Source organism: Equus przewalskii, chromosome 14 (genome assembly GCF_037783145.1).
Source record: "Equus przewalskii isolate Varuska chromosome 14, EquPr2, whole genome shotgun sequence".
NCBI lineage: Eukaryota > Metazoa > Chordata > Mammalia > Perissodactyla > Equidae > Equus > Equus przewalskii.
The window spans coordinates 27,940,725-27,963,728 of record NC_091844.1 but is presented as its reverse complement, the minus strand read 5'-3'; the positions used below and the strand labels follow the sequence as shown (position 1 = coordinate 27,963,728).

Sequence of the window (23,004 nt, the reverse complement as noted above, 5' to 3'; positions counted from 1 at the left end):
TCTTTTATCCATAACCATGCTGATTCACTTATTAGTTCTGTGAAGTTATTTTTCTTTTGGAAGATTCTTTTGAGATTTTTTTATATGTACCATCATGTCATCTGCAAATAGGGACAGTTCTATTTCTCCCTTCTTTATGCTTTTTTAATTTCATTTTCTTACCTTATACCTAAGTGCTACCTAAGATTTACAGTACTATGTTGAATAACAGTGGTGAGCACGGACGTCTTTGCTTCATTCCCAATTTTAGGGGTAAAGCCTTCAGTCTTTCACTGTTAAATATGATATTAGCTGTAGGTTTTATCATAAATGAGTGTTGAACTTTGTCAAATGCTTATTCTGCTTCAATTGATATGATCATGTGATTTTCTTCTATAGCCTGTTAATATGGTGAATTACTTTAATGATTTTCAAATACTGAACCAATCTTGCATCCCTGAAACAAACTCTACTTGGTCATGGTGTATTAATCCTTTTTGTATATTGCTGAAATATATTTGTTAATATTTTATTAAGATTCTTTTTCTGTGTGTCTATATTCATGATAAATCTTGGTCTTTAGTTTTTTTTTGTATTATCTTTGTCTATTTTTGGTATTAGAGTAATAACTGGCCTCATGAGTTGGTAAGAGTTCCCTTCCCTTACATTTTCTGGAAAAGACTGTGTAGAATTGACATTAATTCTTCTTTAAACATTTGGTAGAATTCTCCAGTAAAACCATGTGGGCCTGGAGACTTCTTTTTCAGGAATTTTAAGACTATGAAGTCAATTTCTTTAATAGTTATGGGACTACTCAAATTATCTATTTCGTATTGGATTGTGGTAGTTTGTGCCTTTCAAGGAATTGGTCCATTTCATCTAAGTTGTCAGATTTATGTATGTAAGCCTGTTCATAGTATTCTCTTATTATCTTTTGGATGTCTACTGGGTCAGTAATGATACTCCTTGTTTCATTCCCGATATTGGTAATTTATATCTTCTTTCTCTATTTTTCTTTGTCTATCTTGCTATATGTTTGTCAATTTTATTGATCATTTCAAAGAATCAGCTTTTTATTTCATTGATTTTGTTTTTTCTGTTTTTAATTTCATTGATTTGTGCTCTTTATTATTTTCTACCATCTGCTTGCTTTGGGTTTATTTTGCTCCTCCTTTTCTATTTTCTTGAGGTGACAGCTTATATTACTGACTTGAAACTTGTGCTTTTCTAATGTAAGCATTTAATGCTATAAATATCCTTCTCTGCAGTGCTTTAGCTGGATACCACAAAGTTTGATACACTATAATTTAATTTTAATTCAATTCAATATATTTAAAAAATTTCCCTTGACATTTCTTCTTTGACCCATGAATTATTTAGAAATGTGTGGCTTAGTTTCCAAGTATTTGGAGGTTTTCTTGTTATTTTCTGTTATTGATTTCTAGTTTGATTCCATTATGATCAGAGAATACACTGTGTATGACTGCAATTTGTTCAAATTTGTTGAAGTTTCCTTTATGGCCCAGGATATGGTCTATTTTGATAAATGTCATGTGGGTGCTTGAAAAGAACGTGCATTCTGCTGTTGTTGGGTGGAATATTCTATAATGTCAATTAGATTCTGTGGCTAATGTTTTTCCACGTCCTTGCTGATTTTCTATTTGTTCTACCAATTGTCAAGAGAAGGGCACTGAAGTCTCCAACTATAATTGTAGATTTGTCTATTTCTTCTTTCAGTTCTATCAATTATTGTTTCATGTATTTTGCAGCTGTGTTGTCTAGTGGATGATACATATTTAGGATTGCTATGTCTTCTTGTTGGATTGACTCTTTTATCATTATTTAATATCTCTCTCTGTACCTAGTAATATTTGCTCTGAAGTCCACTTTATTTGATGTATTAATACAGCCACTTCTGCTTTTTTTAAGATCGTCACCTGAGCTAACAATTATTGCCAATCTTTTTTTCTGCTTTATCTCCCCAAATCTCCCCAGTACATAGTTGTATATTTTAGTTGTGGGTCCTTTTAGTTGTGTCATGTGGGACTCTGCTTCAGCATGGCCTGATGAGTGGTGCTATGTCCATGCCCAGGATCCGAACTGGTGAAACCCTGGGCCGCCAAAGTGGAGCATGCAAACTTAACCACTTGGCCACTGGGCCAGCCTCTGCTTTGTTTTGAATAATATTTTCATGGTATATCTTTTTCCATCCTTTTACTTTCAACTTAATTTTATTGGGCTTGAAGTTAGTTTCTTGTAGATAAGATATAGTTGGGTCATCTTTTTCCTACTCTGCCAAACTCTTTCTTTTAATTGGTGTATTTAGACCACTTACATTTAATGTAATTATTGATATGTTAGCCTGCCAATTTATTTGTTTTCTGTTCGTTCTCTCAGTTTTTCATTTCTCTGTTTTCTTCTACCTATCTTCCTGTGGGTTACTTGAATATTTTTTTTTAGAATTCCATTTTGATTTATTTCATAGTGTTTCTGAATATCTCTTCACATAGATTTTTTTAGTGGTTGCTCTAAGTGTTACATTATACATATATACTTATCATAATCTACGGGTGTCAATATTTGACCAGTTTGAATGAAGTGCAGAAATCTTAACTTCATTTAAGTCTCTTTACCCTCACCTGTTTATAGTGTACTTATCATAAACATTTCCTCTATATACATTAACAATCATATCAGATAATGTTATAGTTTTTGCTTCAATTGTCAAATATAATTTAGAAAACTCAACAGAAGGTCTATTATATTCATCCACATTTTATTCTTTTCATTGTACTTTTTTCTTTCTGGATATTCCAAGATTCTTTCTTTTATAATTTCCTTTTGGTTTCAAGAACTTTTAGCCATTCTGTTAAAGTAAGTCTGCTGGTGACAATTCTCCTAGTTTTCCTTCATTTGAGAATCTTGATTTCTGATTCATTTCTTAAGGATATTTTCACTGGATACACAGTTCTGAGTTAACAGTTCTTTTCTTTCACTGTCTGAAAAGTGTGACACTTCCTCTGGTCTCCATGGTTTCTGATTTAAAAACCTATTGTTACTTGATTGTTTTTTCTTTATAGGTAAGGTATTCGTGTCCTGCTTTCAAGAGTTTTTCTTTGTCTTTAGTTTTCAGAAGTTTGATTACGGGGGCCAGCCCGGTGACACAGCAGTTAAGTGAGCACGTTCTGCTTCGGGCGGCCCAGGGTTCGCAGGTTCGGATCCTGAGTGCGGACATGGCACCGCTTGGCAAGCCATGCTGTGGCAGATGTCCCACATATAAAGTAGAGAAAGATGGGCATGGATGTTAGCTCAGGGCCAGTTTTCCTCAGAAAAAAAAAAAAAAGAGGAGGATTGGTAGCAGATGTTAGTTCAGGGCTAATCTTCCTCAAAAAAAAAAAAAAAGAAGTTTGATTATGATGTGTCTTAGAAAAGATTTTTCGTTTGTTTGTTTATCCCATATGGGGCTGGCCAGCCTCTTGAATATTTAGGTTTATAACTTTTGCTAAATTTGGGAAATTTTCAGTGATTGTTTCTTTGAAATTTTTTTCAGCCCCCCCCTCCCCCCCGTCCTTCTCCTTTTCTCTTAGACTCTGATGATATGAAGGTTAGATCTTTTGTTATAGTCTCACATGTCTCTATGACTTTGGTCATTTTTTTAAAGTCTATTTTCTCTCTGTTGCTCAGACTGGGTAATTTCTATTGTGTCTCCAAGTTCACTGATTTCTTCCTCTGTCCTTTCCATTCTGCTGTTGAGCCCATCCACGGAAGATTTTTTTGTTTTTTAAATTTAGGTTATTGTATTTTTCAGTTCTAAAATTTCTATTTCGTTTTTCCTTATACTTCTATTTCTTTGGTGAGACCTTAGATTTTTCCATTTGTTCCAAGCATGTACATAACCACTTGTTGAAGCACATTTGTGATGGCTGCTTCAAACTTCTCTTCAGATAATTCCCACATCTGTATCATCTCAGTGTCGGTGTCTCTTATCTTCTCATCCAAGTTGAGATTTTCCTGGTTCTTGATACGATGAGTGACTTTTTTTTATTGTATTCTGGCCATTTTGGGTATTACGTTATAACTCTAGGTGTTGTTTAAATCTTCTGCCTTAGCAGGCCTCCTCTGACACTGCACCAATGGAGGAAGTGAGGTTTCCACATAATTATTGCCAGGTTGGTGTGTAACTCTATTTGGCATGTGATTATACCCCAGAAGGGAGGGTACCCTGTTACTTCCAGGTAGAAGTGGAAGTTCAGGTTCCCCACATGGTCCCCACTGACACTCCGGGGGTGGAGAAGTTCATTACTATCAGGTAGGCACAATAGTCCTGGCTTTCCAAAAGGCCTTCACTGATACCACCCTGCCTTGGAGGTAAAAAGGTGCTTCACTGACACTCCCCCCATGGCCTCCACTCTGCCTCCTCCAACACTACCTCAACAGGGAAAGGGAGAGATACTTTGTTAATGTTGGGTGGGGGGCGGGGCAGGAGTCTGGGCTCCCACATGGCTTCCATGGACACTACAGGGGAGGAGGTTTTATTCACACTAGGTAAGGATAAAAGTCCTGGCTCTCCACTAGGCCTTCTCTGACTAACCCAGCAGCAAGGCTGCCTCAGGAAGGGGATGCGCTAGAACCTCTGAAGTCTCTCTCGTCCCTGTGATTCTGAACTTTGAATAGGGGAGAAAGTGAAGATTTGAATTTGTTTGAGGAGGAAGAGATACAGTTGTTTATGTGTGAGGGAACTTTGCAAAAGCATTGCCCCGGCCCAGTCTTTCCTTCTAAAACTCTACGGGGAGTTTCATGTGGAACTGCAGAGAAAATATTTTCATGTTTCTGTACAGTTAGGGCTTTCTGAGCAAAGAAACTAGAATCTGGGTTAAAGAACAGTCTTGGAAGTTAAAGGGTGATTGAATAGCTAGAGACCTCTGAAGAAATTCAGACTTATTTCCTTGTGTTTGCATTTCAAAAGGGGATAAAAGGGATCAGCTGCTTACATTCCAAAGGACTATAAATGCCAAGGTTTCTCTCCCTCTCTCAGGAGTGGAGGGGGGCAAGATGTGGCCTATTTTAACTCCCATATTAATTTTGGGGTTTCTCTTCTGCCGTATAAATGCCCCATGTGCAAGATGACAATTGGCTCTCATTGCGTTGCCTGTGGGGTACTGAGTGTGGGAAATGGGCCCAATTATTGCTGTAAGTAATAATAACCATGCTATCTGCTCTAGAAACTTCATATTTGCTTTCAGGATAGAATTAACAAACATAGTTATACTCACCACAAAGGGGAGGACGCATTCATGCTGATTCCGTACCATGTATAAGCTGAACAGGGACATGCGGCTGGGGCCCATCAAGCTACAGGCTAGAGAGAAAAAGTTCTGCAGAGCCTCACAGAGGTTTGAGCAGATGTCAGCCCAGGATGGTAGAGCGATATGCACAATGAGAAGCCTCGGAGGTTGCTGGTAAATCTGCGTGGGAGCAGAGGGTCCTTTACCGGAAGTTCGTCCGTGATACATGGCAGCTAGGTGGAACAGCAGCCACTATCTGGATATTCTCTACACCTATAGGGAAGGAAAGAGAAATCCCTTGCTTTCACAAAACTGAATTATATGCCATGTTGAAACAAAGAACACAGGTCTTGGGGACTAAGTCCAGAAAGGAGTCAGACTGGGTGCTAACTTAAGCTTCTCTAGGCTATCCCATCTTAACAGTTCCCAAGGGCTCTAGAGGTTTGCCTGTAATGTAAGGCTGACAATGCTCGGAGAGGCTGAGTGGAACTAAACAAAAAGTTACACAAAAGTCAAACTTCAGTCTCAAAGTAAGCTATCTGCCCTCAGAAACTTTGTTTCTTTATTGCACTTATTGTACTGAATTTTAATTTGTTTCTATGACTGCCTCTCCCACTTATATTGTGAGCTTTCCAAGAGAAGAGAACCTGTCTCATCAACTTTACTTATCAGTGCTTAGCACAGTGTTTATTTGGTACATAGTAATTCTTTTTTTTTAGATGTTTCTGATTGGCCTTCTTTTTTTTTTTTTTTTAAAGATTGGCACCTGAGCTAACAACTGTTGCCAATCTTCATTTTTTTCCCCCTGCTTTTTCTCCCCCAATCCCCTCAGTACATAGTTGTATATCTTTAGTTGTGGGTCCTCCTAGTTGTGGCATGTCATAGTAATTCTTAAAGGTGAAAATATGACCACGTTTTCCCCTTCAAGACCCATTCAAGATCCTTCATGGCTTGATCGTCGGCCTCACTGGAGGCTATTCTTCACCTCAAGTTTTTCACCAAAATAAAACCAAATATACCACACACTTCAGTGCATTTCCTCATGCTTCTTTCTCTGCCTCCAACACCCTTGCCTTCTTTCTTTACTGGCTACTTACACTTCTCCCCAGGGCTCAGATTAGGAAAGGAAAACAAATGAGAACACTAAACCAATATTAGGAATGAGAAGGGGACATCATTAAAAATGATCAAACATGGAAAGGATCATAATAGGATATACTGAAAAACTTTATGCCAATAAGTTTGATAGAATGGATAAGTTCCTAAAAAAAATCTCTAACCAATTCTAAATCAAAAAGAAAATTTAAAAACCTAAATAGTCTATAATCATTGAAGAAATTTAATTGGTAGTCAAATATCTTGCCACAAAGTAACTACAGGGCCAGATGATTCCACTGATAAGTTCTATCAAACTCTCAAAGACCAAGAATTTCAATCTTAAATTCTTTCAGAGAACAGGAGAGGCAACACCACTCAATTAATTTTACTAGGTAGCATAACATTTGATACCAAAATCAGATAAGAGTATTATAAGAAAAAAATTATAGGACAATCTCATCCATGAACTTGGATGTAAAAATCCTAAACAAAACATAAGTAGATTGAAAACAGCAATATATAAAAAGAATAACACATCATGACCCAGTTAGGTTTGTCTCAAGAATGCAAAGTTGATATAACATTAGAAAAAGTCACATTCATCACATTAAAAGATTAAATGAGAAAAATATGATCATCTCATTAGATGCAGAAAAAGCCTTTGTTAAAATCGATGTTCATGCATGATAAAGAATCTCATTAAACTAGGAATAGATGATAGAAATAATCTGATAAAATATGTTTACAAAATCTAGAGCAAATATTTTTAACGGTGATGTTGACAACTGCCCAAGACAAGAAGCCTGCTACCATCACTTCTATTCAACACTGTAGTGAAGGTAGCAATAAAGCAAGACAAATAAAGAAAAGGCCTTGCAATGGAAGAAATAAAACTGTCATTGTGGGTAGATGATATGATCATGTATACAGAAAATCTAAAAGAATCTACAGTTTTATAGTTTTCCCCAAAAGAGCTCATCTTTTGTTAAATTTTATTCTTAGAGATGTTATTTTTTAAATGTTAATTTACATGACATCTTTTTAAATTTCATTTTTAGTTTGTTGCTAATGTATAGAATAAAACTGATTTTTGTATATTGATTTTGTATTTAACAACCTTGCTGTACTCTCTTACTAATTATAATAATTTACCTGTAGATCCTTTTGAAGTTTTTGTTCACAGTCATATAATCTGTGAATAATGACATGCACCAGGATATATGAACAAAGTCAGATCATAGCTGCAAAAAGACTATTCATAACAGTTTCGTTTACAATTACCACAAAACTGCAAAAACAAATGTCAATCGACACTAGAATGGATAAATTCTGATATATTTACACATACAGCAATGAAAATGAATGAGCTAGAGTTACATGCAACAAAATGGATGACTCTAAGAAACCTAATATTGATTAAAAGGAGCAAGACACAAAGAATACATATAGTATGATTCCATCTATACAGATGTAAAAAGTAAGCAAAAATAATGACATTGCTTAGGGATGAGTACATAATGGTAAACTGTTTTACAAAAGCAAGGGAATGATTATCACAAAAATTAGGGTAAAGATTTTCTCTGGAAAGGAAGGAGGGCATTATGATTAAAAGGGAACAAAAGGTGTGGTTTTAGGGTGTTGGCAATGTTCTATTTCTTGATCTGTATTGTGGTTACATAGGTGCTCACTTTATAATTATTAAACAATGTGTTCATGTTTTATAAAATTTTCTCTCTCTATATTTAACAATAAAAATCTTTCAAAAAGAACATTAGGACAATCATAAAAGAAAATATTTTTTAGATTGAAAACAACATGTCCCCACCTCTGGGAACTAAAATGATTCCATATAATTGTTTTTTAGCTAAAGAATGCAGGGAAAATAAAAGCTTCTTTGATTTCCCCTGAGTCCAACAGAAGAATATTTATGATAACTTTTAGAAACACGTTGGAATTTAGTATTTTTAAAAATGATCTAACAGTGCAGAGATGAATGTGCTTCCCAAAATGAATCTGTGAAGTTATTTCCCCTCAAACTTTCCTTTTTGGATAGTGGAAGTTAGCATTTGTTCATTCAACAATTTTTTACTGAGCTCCAATTATGTGCTGGGTATAGCAAAACACATAAATGAATGGATATGCTAATCTGACAAAAGTAATCTTGAACAAGAAATCCAAATCAGTGACCTATGTGTTTACCAAGAAAGCACATATAAATATCTTTTAAGTGTACTTGAAAATTAAGTGCATGGGACCAATGTAATGCTGAATTTGACACTGACATACAGATTCACATAGACAAACAGGTACCCAGACAGAGGCTTATTTAATGTAGAATGAACCGCTATTCCTCTCTATCTATCTTCCCTCACATCTGAAACTCTTGTCATTTTAGAGTATAGGCAGTTCTAACTTTGCATGTTTCCAATATATACAAATCTCAGTTACTACAGTTTAGTTAATTAACACCAGTCGCTCATCAACACAGTTCAAATGTCAGTTGCCATAGAATACTAACTGTAATTACATAAAGTACAAATCACAGCTGGCTCTTGAGTCCACAAATCACTGCATAACAGGTGCACATCATAATCAATGATCAGTTACGTCACTTCTTTCAAAGTTTGTTGGTGACTGGTCACTGCAGATCTCAGTTTAAGCACAGACAGCAAAGTCTGTAGTTGTTTTACCTCCTTGTCTTCTAGTGATAAATCCATATGATATTTTACAAAAATGGATAATTAAAAGAAGAAATTGGCCAACAAAGATGAAAGTGTAGCAAAGAAACAGTAAGTGGTAATGCTGAAAGTGAAAGTTGATTGGAACAAAAAGGGAGTTACAGAGGAAAGCTGACTGTGAGAATATTGACAATGCTGCCGTTTGACAGACTATAGACAAGCAGCCAGAAGAACTCAATGAAGGTGAACTTATCAGCATAAATGAGGAAAGTGGTTGTGACAAAGAGTTTGAAGATGTCCCAGAGAAAGTGCCACTGGCAAAACACTTCCTATTAAAGGAACTCTTGGAGATATTTTATAAAATTGAAAGCACAAAGGATAAAATGATGGAAGCTGATCGGCACTCAGGAGTATCACAATTTGGTAAGACACAGAAAAAATGCTTGCTCTGTCCTAAGTTATACCACGAGAAGACAAGCACAAGCACTGTTCGAACCACTCTTGATAAGTTTTTTACAAAGAAATAAAACACTTTAATTCTCAATGTTTCTAATGTCTTAAATTACAGTGTGCTAAATAGATACCAGTTTTACTATTTTTCATTTCCCTGTACACTTATAACTGAGAGTAAGAGAGCTTTTAATGTTTTTCAACAATTTTGAGAGGTTCCAGAACAAAGATAATTTTTTCCATTGGTTATAAGATCACTTTGAAGCATTTCAGCTTGCACAGTCCTTTTTAGATCCCACACTTATGTGCAATTCCAAGAGTGTACTTTAAATGACATAAGAGACAGCTGTCTTCCCTACATCCTCAAACACGATCAATTAATGCATCTGATGCATCTGGGCATAGTAATAAGCAGCATCTGACTATTTCTGACCCTATACTCTTCACTTTTCCCAAGAACACTCACTTACTGGTGTCCCCTTGCAAACTGGTTAAACCTGGAACTGGGCCCCGAACTACCAAAAGACGTCAAGTTACTCCCTTACTAAAAACCAATGGCTTCTAATCACACTTAGAACAAAATCTGAAATCTTGACCCTGGCTCCGAAATTCTGCATGTGTCTCCTTCCCAATTCTCCATGCTCCTGCCATGCCATCCCTGCCCAGCCCCTTCCCATCCCACCCCTGTCCCTGGGGCAGCTTTCAGCTCCACAAATGCGTTTGGCCTCTGCCTGTGGATCCTGCTGCCGGACATTCTTTTCTAAGCTTTCCCCCTCCTTCACCCTACTCATCCTTTAGGTCTTATGTTAGGACCCCTCTACACGCCCTCATAAAAGCACCATGCTTTTATAGCCCTTGGACACTTTGTGTGTTGGATAAATGATTCAACGGTGCTCCCTCCTGCAGGGCTGCATTAAAAATTTCGTGGATCCTAAGCACTGTTGCCTTCAAGGGCCCCTTCCTCATTTAAAAGAGAAAAATTAAAAGATTTTCGTGGATCCCAAAAATTTCATTTTTTTTCTGAGGTAAGAAAAAAAGAAAACATTTTCTTCGACCCTAAGGGTTTCTTGGTTTCTTCCGACTTTACGAGAAGTTAAAAATATTTTCGCGGGCCCCCTACTGTCGTGGGCCGTAGGCACAGCACCCACCGCGCCTGACGGACGGGCGGCCCAACCCCTAGGCCCCCGAGAGCCCGCTGAGGACACCGGCGGCTGCCTGTCCTGTCCTCAGAAATGTGTGCGGAGGGATGACTCGGACCCGAGGGAGAGCTGGGCCTCCGGGCGTCGCTCCTGCCCAGGCACCGGCCAGGCCTCAGGTGGGCCCTGAGGGCAGGCGCGAGCTCGGCCCAAGCCCATTCCGCGAGGCGCTGCCCGCCCTCGGGGCTGTCTTCCCTCCCTGAGGCCCTCAGACCTGCCCCTGCCCCAGCTTAGGAGCAGTGCGGACGCCCCGCCGTCCTTAGGAAGATAAAAGCCCCTTTACCTGGCCCTTCCTGCTCTCCGTGTGCGCATGCGCCGCCGACGGCGCCCCCCGCAGGCCGGCGGCGTCAGGGCTCTGCGAGCGCCGCCTCAGGGCCCGCCTCAGGCTGCACCCCAGGACGCTCCTCCGGACGCCCTCTCCAAGGCCCCGGCGCCGGAAACCGCCCTTCTTTGGCCCTGAGGTAGAGTTTTGGATCTCTGTGGACAATATTATGCTAAAGCTGACACTTCCTCGTTAGCTCCTCCCATGAAACATTCCGGTGGCTTTAACCTTTCTCTTCCACGTCATTCATTCACTCATTCAGTCACTCTTCAATAAATATTTGTTGAGAGCACACTGTGTGCCAGGCACGGTGCTAGGACTGGGATAGAGTGGTCACACGAACAATGGTCCCCGCTCTCAGGGAAGTTAGAGTTTAGTCTTCCCTCTGGGAGTTCTTTTAAGTCTTTTCAAGCCTCTGCATTCCAAGGGGGTCTGCCCCTGTGACTCATACTCATTCTCATTCACTGGCTGTTAATTCCTATAGTCCCTTTGACAAAAGCCAGTTGGGGATAGGAGTGTCCTGGTCCTTATTAGTTGGCTGGTCTGGGTCTTCAGCTCTGTCTTGTTGGATGAACATTCGTCTCTGAATTAGCCCACAGGAGAAGAAAAGGTAATGCTAGTACCAAACCGGAAATGGACATTTTATGATTATTTTCCCCCTCTTTATGATTAGTTTTCCCCCACTCAGTTTATTGCCTGAGATGTAGGTTGCGGGAGGGAAGGTCAGTTTACCAATAAGTGGTTCAGGATAGGATAGAACCAATAGGAAAAGAGCCACCTGCCTATGTTCTAGTCCCTCTAAACCACTTTTGCTTCTCTCAACAGCTCCTCAGAGTAAAACCAGAAATATTTAACCCAAGTGTCCCAGTGTTGTAATCTGATGTCCAACAGACTTCCTGTGTTTCAATATAAGGGATAGCTTCTCAACAGGTCTTTCCCACATAGTCCAAATTAGTCTTCCAGTCTCTGATCTCCAGATTATCCTTTCAATGATGTTAGAATTGTCCTTGTAAAAATATATTTGGTCATGTCATTCTTTGGCTTAAAAACTGTTTGTGTTTCCTTTCTGGTTACAACTATTATAACTGACCCCAGCTACCTTACCAGGCTCAACTCCAACAATACCCTTACTCTAACTCCAACCCACACCACTGTGGAAATTAATAAAAGAAACCTTAACTAAATTGGGGTCGGGAAGGCCTGAAGAGGGAGCTCTCATGCCCTATCACACATGTCAACTCACCAAACAGGCAGAGACAGAGGCTTGCCTCTTCCACGGAAAGTAAAACTACTTCACTACTGAAGGAAGATTTCTCTCCCCACCTGGCAATGGCCCAGCCAGTGAGAAATGCCCAGCTCAGCCAATGAGAATCCGTTGCTGCCCTGAACTGTTACTTTTCCCCAGTGGGCTTTCCTATGGGACAGCCCTTCCCTACTCCCTCTTTTTCTCTATAAAGGCAGCTCCCCTTCTTTCTTTTTTGGAGTTGCCTATGGTTTACCATAGTAGGCACATCGTGAATTGCAATTCTTTTGGCGATTCCCAAATACACTTGTTTTGAAGCTTTTCTAGTCAACACCACCTTTTGCTGCCAGCTATAATAAATTTATCTCTGTACTGTCTATAAGTTGTCTTATCTGTCTGGAGTGGTATTTATTGAAAAAATGTGCCAAGAACCATGCCAGACATGGAAGACTATGACATGATTCCCTGAAGACCCCACTAAACTCTGAGGATGACAAACTATAATTGCTGAGAAAGTCCTTGCAGACTTTCAACTACAAGGAGGGTATTGACCAACAGTGTCAGTTGCTGCCTTAGAAATCCACTGCCATGATAGCATGGAGACCACATTTCCCACAGGCTGCTCCCAGTCGATGACTGAGCATGACAGGGATATTAAGGCAGACTTATTCCTGGGAAACATGGGACTCCTCTCATGGGCGGCTTTGGCTCGATGATTCCTCAACAGCCTTGCTGAATTTTCAGAATGCTTCCTTCCCTCTTGTCATCACTTGGGGTCAGACTTGCACCACATCTGACTGCTCTGGAAGCCTTTCCTGGCTTCTTCCTCATTTTCTCTCATAGGTGTTTTGCCTATAAAATCCTTGTAAATTTAATCTTGTCTTAGTATCTGGTTCTTGGAGGACCCAGACTGACGTGAATATTTAAACAAGTAATTCCAGACAAATGTAATAAGCACCAATAAAGGTATTAAGCAAACATTCACCAAATATTTACTGACTGCCTACTATATGCCAGACACTGTGCTAGGCTCTGAGAATAAAATCACATCTGCCCTCTTGGGGCTTAAAGTCTATGGAGGACAGACAATGGCAATGTGCTGTCATATGAACTACAGCAGTGGAAACAACAAGGTTATGGGGGCACATAGGAAAGCATAGACTTGGAGATTTGGGGCAGGCCTTTTGGAGAAAGGGATTATCATTCTGAGCTGAATCAATGAAGTGAATAGGAGTTAGCCAAGCAAGGGGCATGGAGAGCACTCCAAGAGAGGGGATGCTGAGGGAATGAATAAACTCAGCTAGCCTGGAGCATAGTATATGGAAGAGGTAGTCAAGGGGCCAGAACATGTAAGGTCTTGTGGACTATATTAAGGATTTTGGATTTCATCCCATAGCAAAGGTGAGGTGGGGAGCTGGACTGAAGTGTTTTAAGCAGAGGAGTGATATGATCTGATTTGTGTATTGGAGAGAACATTCTATCTGCCCTAAGGGGAATGGATTGGGGGCTGGAGTTGGGGTGGTGGTGGCTGGGGATGGAGGTAAGACTGGAGTAGGAAGTAGCCCAGGCAAGAGATGATGGTAGTTTGAATTAGGGTGTTGGTAGGGGGATGCAGAGATGTGGTGGAGATATTTAGGGGTTAAAATTAATAAGTCTTGGTGATTGATTGGATTGCTTAGGAGGAATCTAGAATGACAGAGCCTAGAACATAGTAGGCATTCAATGAATATATTGAATAAATGAATGCAAAGTTTCTGGCTTGGACAGCTGGAAAGACAGTGGCGCTATATATAGAGATAGGAAACTTGTTTCTACCATCTACCACCCAGTTACTCAGGCTGGTGTGGAGGTGAGGATGACAACTCAGTTTTGGACATGCTGAAATCAAGTTCAATATGCAGTTGGATGTATGTGTTGGAACCTGAAAAGAGAATTCTAGACTAGAGATGTAGATTTAAGAAATAGCTATTAGTTAAATTAGTATGAATGAGACTGCCTAGAGCAGCAACTTTTTTCAAAGTGGGGATTTTGGCCCATTAATAGGTAGCAAAATCAATTCAGTGAGTTGCAACCAGAATTTAAAAAAACAAAATAGAATAACATGCAATACAATAGAAAATATCAGGGTTTAGCTCTTGAACTAATTATAATGTGTGACTTTGTGAAAAGTTTACTAATATATTATGAATGTATATACTCGTGTGACTAGGTTGGAATGTAAAATGAACTCCTTATTGTGTATTGCTGTCAAAAAATTTGAAAAAGAGTTTTGAAAAAATCAAAAGACAATCAATGCCTAAACCATGTTCAGAGAAGGGACGAAGGCCTAGGGTAGATTGCTGAGGAGCAGCTAGGGAAAGGCATATATCAGTGCTAGAGGAAGAAGCTCAGAGGAAGGTCCCATTGCGTTGAGGCTAGTGTGTTACAAAGAAGGTTTCAGAGAGAAGATTTGATGAACCAATCTCAAATATCTAATTCCCCTTCTAGACAAAGGAATTTGAATTCAGACATCATATTTTAACCATCTTCTTATCTTTGGTGCTTACCAAAATGCCTAGCAGATAGTAGGCCCTCAATAACTATTGAATGAATAAACCAGAACTTGCACTTCAGAAAGATTACCCTTTCTGCCAATCCCAAAGGGGAGAGATTGGAGATAGGGTGCTTTTTTTTTTTTTTTTTAATGAAACTATTGCATAGTCTAGGTGAGTGATGATGAAGTCTCAAACTATGACAGTAACGGACAGAAAAGAATGGATTTGTGTATGAGGCAGAATTATCAGGACATGGTGACTGCTTGCATGTGGATGTAGCAGGCAGCTTCCAAGATGGCCCCTTGAAATCCTCATATTCCATCCTTGTGTAGTCGCTTCCCACAGTGCATCCAGGTTGGCCTGTGTAACCAATAGAATATGGCAGAAATGATTGTGCGTTACTTGTGAGGCTAGGTCATAAAAGACATTGTGACTTTCGCTTTGCTCTTTTGGATCACTTGATTTGAGGAAGCCACTCCATGTTATGAGGACATTCAAGCAGCCTCATGGAAAGGTCCATATGGAGAAGAATTGAGACTTATTGCCAACAGCCAGCATCAATTTTCCAGCGTGGAAGTAACTCATCCTGGAAGTAGATCCTTCAGCCCCAGTCAAGCCTTCAGACGACAGCAGCCCCATCCAATATCTTGACAGTAACCTCATGAGAGACTGGGAGCCGACCACCCAGCTAAGCTTATTCTGATAAGCCTCGATAACTAATACAACGAGGAATGAAAGAGGAGAAAGCAAGAATTACCTGCAAGACTATAAATTGGAGGATTAAATGCTTGAAGAAGGAGCAGGGATTTGGATGTGAGAGAGAGTGAGTTATGTTCAGGCCCTATGTTGTCTTGTCTGTAGGATAGCCAAGCGGACATGTCCATTTTTGCCTCTTGCCCTAAAAGGCCTACTCATCCTCAAACACTCAGTTCAAATGTCACTTCTGTGAAAATTTCCTTATTTTCTCAGGCAAAACCTATCCCTTCTGAGCACTTATTGCACGTTATTATAACAAACATGAGTCACTTTGTATTGCGATTATCTATTTGCAGTTATTTGTTTACATGTCTGTCTCATTACACTGTGAGCTCTCTAAGGGCAAGGACTATGATTTTTTGTATTATTGTATTTTTTTGTTGTCGTTTTTTGTGTGTTTTGCATTGTGGCTGGCACAAAGCCTTCACTAAATGTCTGCAAAAGTAGTAATTCTGAGAAACTTGGTGCGTGTACCCATTTACCCACATGCTTTCCCTATTGGCACAGATATGAAAATTTGAGTTTTTAGAAAGGCCCGAGCAAACCTGCGAAGGACACCTCCAGACCAGTTCCGAGGTAGGACTCCCACCTACACCTGGGTCCAGCTGCTTCTCTACCTGCGTCGGGCTCCTGGGCTTCTTAGCCCCGCCACCACTCATCCCCGATTGGCTAGAGGAGGAAATCGGCCCGAACATTGGTCCCTTCTTTAAAGGGCGGAGCCGGGTTGCGTTTGGTCCGGCCGCCGCAGGCCGAACTCGGCTGGGGAGAAGGCAGTGGGGCGGAGGCCGGCGGCGCCGCCGCTCTTGGTGGAGGCGGCAGGGCGCGCCCCGCTCGGCGGCCAGGCGCAACCGAAGATGCCGGCGTCTGCCGCGCGGCCCCGCCCGGGTCCCGGGCCGCCTTCGGCCTCGCCCTTCCCGCTGCTCCTGCTGGCGGTGCTGAGCGGCCCGGTGTGCGGCCGCGTCCCCCGCTCGGTGCCCAGGACCTCGCTTCCCATCTCCGGTAAGGCGCGGGAGCCCTCCCCCGCAGACCTTCGCGCCGCGCCCAGGCCCCGCCCGCAGGTGCCCGCACCCCCCTGCCCTCCCGAGTGGGACCGCCGCACCCCGGGGCCTCCTAGCGCTGCGCGCTCTGTCCCGCGCCGCCCACGCCCCGCCAGGTCCGGGCGGGTCCCCCACGCGGCGCTGCTCCACCGCATCCTGGGCGCAGGCCTCGCGCCTCGGCTCCCGTGACACGCCCAGGCGGCTTCTGAGGCCCCTTATTCGCAGACCTGCGGGAGAGTGAAGGCCCCCAGTGCGGACGTTGAGGCCCAGGGAGGAGGTGGGGGCTGCCCGAGGTCGGCCGTTTCGAAAGTCCCTCTCCCTTATTTCCCAGTTCCTGCACATACACCTGAGTCGGTCACGCCGGCTTGACACCCTTTGTGCTTCCAAACCCATTGGTCTTTCTTTCTACTCCAACCGCCCATCCTTCTGATTACCAGCTCATCAGTTCCATCGACCTGCTTCTCAAATTCATTCCCTTATCATCAGTTCTCCCTTCTCCAAGCCTTTTGCCCTGCTCGTAGCCCTAATCTCCCTAACCCACTTCCCAGTCCTCTCACTTCTCTGACACCAGCTCCCATCCTCCCATTATCCGCTCCATCATAACTCTCCTGACTTCCTAAACGTTCCCTGCTCCCTCTGCTCATTCCCCACAATGACTGTTGGGAAACCATTCAACGAGTTGATTTAAAATTCTGTTTAAATGATTTTGAAAATCTTCAGGAGAAAAAAAGAAGGAGGGAGATGTGGTCCTTTCAAAAGATGTGGAAGAAGCCAGGGGATGCTACAGGGTTAAAAGTGGTCATTGACATGATTCACAGTTCAAAGGCTCTCTGCTAAAGGCTCTCTGAGAATGGCCATGGACTTTGTTTTCTTCTCAGGGGGCATTGAGTGATAGCGTCCTGGGCAAACAGAACCAGTGAAGCAGAGAGTACAACCTGTTGGTAAAAACTCACCACTGGATAAAAGTAATTTAGAGTCTAAACTTCAGACTGATAACATACATATAGGGATGCCATGACTCCAGAAGATCAAGTTGTGGTCAGAGCCTTGGCTTTCAGACTCTGCTGGAGTAACAGCCACAACACAGAGTTGAGGTTGCCAGGCTGGGTTGATCTCCAGGAATCCAGAGAGGTCTAGATGGCAAGGTGAAGCAGAGCTGGGGATACAAAGGGAGGTTGAGTGATCCAGGGCTTATTACGAATCATGAGAGAAGAGGCAGGATACAGCACAGTCGTGAGTATGGGTGTGGGAGGATGGGTGAGTGGGCCTCCATACACCAGTACATCTGGGAGTGAATGGCTGCTGGCCATTCTGTCATTCTTGAGGATAGCTGAGCAGATGAAGCAGCTAGAACGGAGTTGTATTGGTGCAGAGATAGGGTCCCCAGAGCCAGAGGTTGAGCTAAGAAGGTAAATTCATGCTAACTTATTTGTTATAATCTTTAAATGGATAAGAGTTTTGAGTGCTACTATGAGGTTTAGATTTGGCCAAAACAGAGCATGTGCCTAAGGAGGGAAGAAGGGACCCATTTGTGAATCTTGTAGTATGTGTCAGGTGCTTCCACATATGTTATCTCATTTAATTCTCCAAACAACCCTGGATGGTGGTGATGAGGAAAGTGATGCTCAGAGAGGGCAAGTAACTTACTCAAGATTGTACAGCTGGTAGGTGAAAGAGCCACATTTAAACTCTGGCTGATCCATTTCTAAAGCACATACTCTTGCCTACTACACTCGCTACCTTTTTGGGTGGAATGGAGGGGAGGTCAAGTATGGTGGGAAAGAGAGGAGATAGTCTCTTAAAGTGAAAAGAGTGAAGCATTTCCCTTCTAAGTAAAAAGAAGTTACTAGTAAGTAGTGATTTAAAAAAAAGGAAATTCAGAGAGGAAAGTACTCGTACCTCCTATAGGTGTTTTCAAATTATATATCATGTTGCCATGAATAGAAATTACAGACTTAATATTTATGCTTTATTTTAATAAAGTCTTCTATTTTTATAGAAAAAGCATACTTGACTGGATTGTATGCTAATATTCTGGCCTTATCAGTTAGCTACCTCTGGGCATGTGTAGATTTGACCCACCAAAGCTCTGTTTTTCCCCTGATGGCTGCTAAATAAATGGTACTTGGAAGAAAACAAGTTGTCCCCTTTGGCTTTGCCCTTGTGAACCCAACCCTTATGAAACGATGCCTGATGTCACTGTCCCCTTTCACCCTCTCTCCCTGCCAGAGGCTGACTCCTATCTCACCCGATTCACCGTCCCTCAGACATACAATTACTCTGTTCTCCTCGTGGATCCTGCTTCCCACACGCTTTATGTCGGCGCCCGGGACACCATCTTCGCTTTATCCCTGCCCTTCTCAGGGGAGAGACCCCGCAGGGTGAGAGATGGGAGTGAGGAGGACCCCAGACCCAGAGCATGTGATTAGATCGGTGGTTTTATGGGATGTGAGGGGGGAGTGTTGTATGAGGAGGAGTGTTGGTGAAAATGAATAAGGGGAGATCATCAACTTCATTGGCTCCACTGAGGGTGATGGCAGGAGGGTCATGGTGACTGGGGAGGCTATGAGGGAGGTTCATGATGATGGGGAGGAGGACACAGTGGCCAGATTTTAGGTGACAGTGGGCAGAGGAATCATTAGAATCACAATACTCTAGGGCAATAGCTTTCAGACTCTTTTTGACGACCCCTTAGTAAGAAATATACGGTACATTTTGACCCAGTACACAAAGTGTGTACTGAAAGAAACATTTCTTGAAACAATATCTACTCTCCTATATGTGATACATTCTTGATATATTGGTTCATTAAAAATAATGTTGGTTATGACTTCACAATTTATTTCATTACTTATTAATGGGTGGAGAGCTCCAGTTTGAAAAACAGTGCTCTGGGGGCGGGGGATGGCTCTCAAGTTCCCAAACTGATGGGGGTTGTGGAACTGTGTCACCTACCCTGACTTGGGAGGGTTTGGGGGGGGAATCTGAGGGAAATGGTCACTCCTCCTTTCTCAGATTGACTGGATGGTGCCTGAGGCCCACAGACAAAACTGTAGGAAGAAAGGCAAGAAGGAGGTAGGTGTAAATCTGGGCCTTGTCCTCAATGTCAGTTGAGACCTTGGCCCAGCCCTGACTCTGTGTCAGTCCCATGCAGTGCTCCCATCCCAATGGGCCCAGGAAGGGACTCTAACACCATGTCATCACCCATCATCTCTGTTCCCAGAGCTGCATCTAACTGTCCTGACACTACCCTACCTTTCCTTGTACCTGCTGCTTCTGATTCTCTCTAACCATCTCTGACCCCCAGGATGAATGTCACAATTTTATCCAGATTCTCGCCATTGCCAATGCCTCTCACCTCCTCACTTGTGGCACCTTCGCTTTTGATCCGAAGTGCGGGGTTATTGTGAGTGATGGGGGAGTGGATGGGAAGGGTCTTCTGTGAGTCACCATGATGGGGTGCATGCTTAAGGCAACCCTTGTGCATGACAAGCATTGAGGGTGAGGGATGTCCTTACAGGGTGGAGCCTTTGTCTGCCGCTGAAAGAGGGTAAGAAAGGAAGGGGGAGGGAGGTTGTCTATAGAAGGTGAGGTATACAAAGTGTAAGGAGAGACATAGTGGGATGGTGAAGGAAGTTAGGGATTCTAGCTGGGCTGGGGAGAGGATAAATCTAGGAGAGAGACCAGTAGCTCATGTTTCCCTTGCCCTGTGTTTGCTTTGTCCAGGCAGCCTGGGTCCATTTCTTAATCAGCACAGTCCGTGCCCTATTCTTCCTCCCATAGCATGTGACTGTTTTTCACTGCCTTCTCCCACCTCCACTGCCAACCTCATTCTATGTGGGCTGTGACCCTCTGCTCTCATGGCCACTAATGTATTCCCTCCTGATCCCATACTCTGGATCTTGCCTTCAAGGTGGATACTCTGTCATCCATGTTTTCTTCCAGGTCCTGTTCATTGTTCTTGAAGCCCTGGGCATCTCCACCCTTACACTCAGGCAGGATTGGGACATGTATAGCCCTTATCACATCTAGTCTAGTCATGGCCACAAAAGTCCCTGGGACTGGTGACATCTCAGGAAAGGTCTTAATATTTTTGAATCCTTAGCTTTTCCCATCACTTAACCAGTAGTCAGTTACTGGTCTTCTGGCAGCACACATTTGTGACAAGGCCCTGGGATGAGTCAAAAGCCTCATATGTCCTTTGCATCCAGTGGCTTCGCTTTCTCCTCCATAGAGCAATAGGAGGGAGTGCAACGACTCCCTTTCCTGACCCTGATCCTTAACTGTAGATCTTGGCTTGACCCTTCTGCAGCCTGCAGTAATCCTTGCCACCTGGATCTCGTCAGTGTGTACCTCCAAACCTTTCTTTGTTAAAGACCATCCTCATATCTCTGGCTTAGAATGCTATAGTTGCATATGCTTGATTGCCCCAGTTAGTCTCTCTATGCTGCCTTTGGGGTTAGTTTGGCTTCTGTTGAGTTCTTTTCATAATGCCAGTGATAGACTCCCTACTGGGGTATGGATAGCTCCCGTATCCTGGGAAGGTTTCCCAGTTCAGGGTGTTGTTGAAAATCTCTATATCCCATGAAGTAATGTTGAGGGTCTAGTTTCCCTGTAGTTCTCACAAAGCTCACAAAGCAGCAGTGGAACTGTCATTGCCATACTTGTCCTTTTCCAGTCTTCACAGTTTCAGGGAGCTCAGGGGTATGAATACCAGAACCATGGCTTATAGACAATGAGATGGCACCAAGTTAGTCTTCCAGGCCCTTCTATTCTTCCATGGCTTTCTGAGGTGGGACCCTCATAGTTGTTAGCTAAGTATCTTGACAGAAAATGTTCTGGGTGCACCTGTCAGGATTGATGCGACTCAAACCCATCTCTATTCTTGAGGAACATCAGCAACCAAGAGTGAAGCCAGGGGCCCGTGTCCTGTGCTCCTACAACTTCCAGCCCTTTCTCTGAACACTCCCATCTAGCAGGCTCCGGAAATGAAGGACCATCCTTTGGTCAAGGCTTGTTTGTAGAAGAACATAGGGCACAGCTGCAGAAAGATCAGCAACGTTAACCCCTCAAGCCACAGCCTGAGACTGCCCTCTAGACTTCCTGAATCCTCTCTCCTGCCTTTACCTGTCTTATCCTACTTTATTCTTGTTCTTGCCTTGTTCTTAGCACTGAATCTCTCATGTCCCAGACTGATGACTTTAAGACTATCTATAACTATTATCTGAGAGCTTTGACTAGCTGATCCAGACACAACAACTTGCTCATAGTTGATTGCTCAGAGAAATGAAGGTTCTTACAAAGGGAAGTTCAAGTACTGGACCTACTAGCTCCAACGATGTGGAGTGCTGTCCTTCAGTGACAGCTCCTCAGACATTGGAGGAGAATATTTTAATTTGTTTTCTTGAGGGAACTCCAGCAGTTAACAGAGAAAAATGTTAGACTTACAACAATAACAACAAGACTTCCCATTCACTTGAGTATCTACTCTGTCCCAGGCTTGGTGCTGGGTACTTTACATTCATGATTGAGTTTAATTCTCATCACCAGATCATGATATTTAGGTCTTATTTATTTCCATTTTACAGGCAAGGAAACAGTTCTGAAAAGTTAGGTACCATGTCTGAGATTATATAGCTGGGAGAGGCAGAGTCAAGATTCTAATCCAGGTTTGTCTGGCTCTGCTCTACTCTGCTGTCCCTCTAGCTGAGCTTGCAGCCCAGAAGACCTTAGCTGGCTTCAATCTCTTGTGACATTTGACCTGCTTCATGTAATGGAGACCATGTATATATATATATATGTATATATATATATTTTTTGCTACCCACCTGGGAAAGGTCCTTTATGTACTCTGTACCCTTCTTGACCAAGGCCAAAGGACAGATTCTAACCCCACAGCTCAGTGAGAGCCTTCCTACCTATCCCTGACTTTCATCTTGAGGGACTTGCCTGCACCACAGCTGATGCTGAGAGACTGTGCTGATGGACACAATGAAGATACAGTGAAAAATCTCAACATTTAGGTAGGGAATGTAGTGGAATGATCTTGTCCCTTTCAGATCCTAGTTAAATGTCACTTTGACCATACAGTAATCATAACCTATCTAGTTAATAGGAGACTCACTTGCTCAAAGGCTATAAACCTAGATAACGTGATGATGCCATTTTGGGAAACTGGAAGATGACTAGTTTTGACATGTTGAGTTTTATTTTATTTTATTGAGGTCAACATGTTAAGTTTGGAGGAGCTGATAGATGATCTCTGTGAGGTAGTCTAGCAGTCAAGTGCAAACATGAACTAGAGTTTGGAAGACATCAGACTCGATTAATCGATTAAGATTAAAGAGAATGAGAACTGAGAAAAGGCTCCATCCTTTCAGTCCTTGGTGACATATAATGCGGTAGTTTCAGGCATAGAGATGGGAA

General features: G+C 42.2%; 2 protein-coding genes across 7 annotated transcripts in view; one reads left to right on the top strand and one right to left on the bottom strand.

Moving 5' to 3' along the window:
• The window catches only part of M1AP (meiosis 1 associated protein), an 87,787-nt gene extending 76,444 nt beyond the window's left edge, over positions 1-11,343 (bottom strand). The window contains exons 1-2 of the mRNA XM_008530298.2: positions 10,970-11,343; positions 5,253-5,537 (exon numbers count right to left, since the gene is read on the bottom strand). Of these exons, the coding sequence (XP_008528520.1) occupies positions 5,253-5,492 (240 nt within the window). The 5' untranslated portion in view covers positions 5,493-5,537; positions 10,970-11,343. The remainder of the gene's footprint in view (positions 1-5,252; positions 5,538-10,969) is intronic.
• The window catches only part of SEMA4F (ssemaphorin 4F), a 106,489-nt gene that overhangs the window by 64,740 nt on the left and 18,745 nt on the right, over positions 1-23,004 (top strand). For 2 of the 6 annotated variants that reach the window (XM_070572287.1, XM_070572282.1), the window contains exons 1-3: positions 16,273-16,540; positions 18,808-18,959; positions 19,594-19,653. The exons of 2 other annotated variants lie outside the window; for them this stretch is intronic. In XM_070572287.1, the coding sequence (XP_070428388.1) occupies positions 16,396-16,540; positions 18,808-18,959; positions 19,594-19,653 (357 nt within the window). In that variant the 5' untranslated portion in view covers positions 16,273-16,395. Of the gene's footprint in view, positions 1-16,255; positions 16,541-18,807; positions 18,960-19,593; positions 19,654-19,885; positions 19,985-23,004 lie in introns of those variants that run through there. 2 more of the 6 variants (XM_070572281.1, XM_070572283.1) reach the window with 2 other exon arrangements.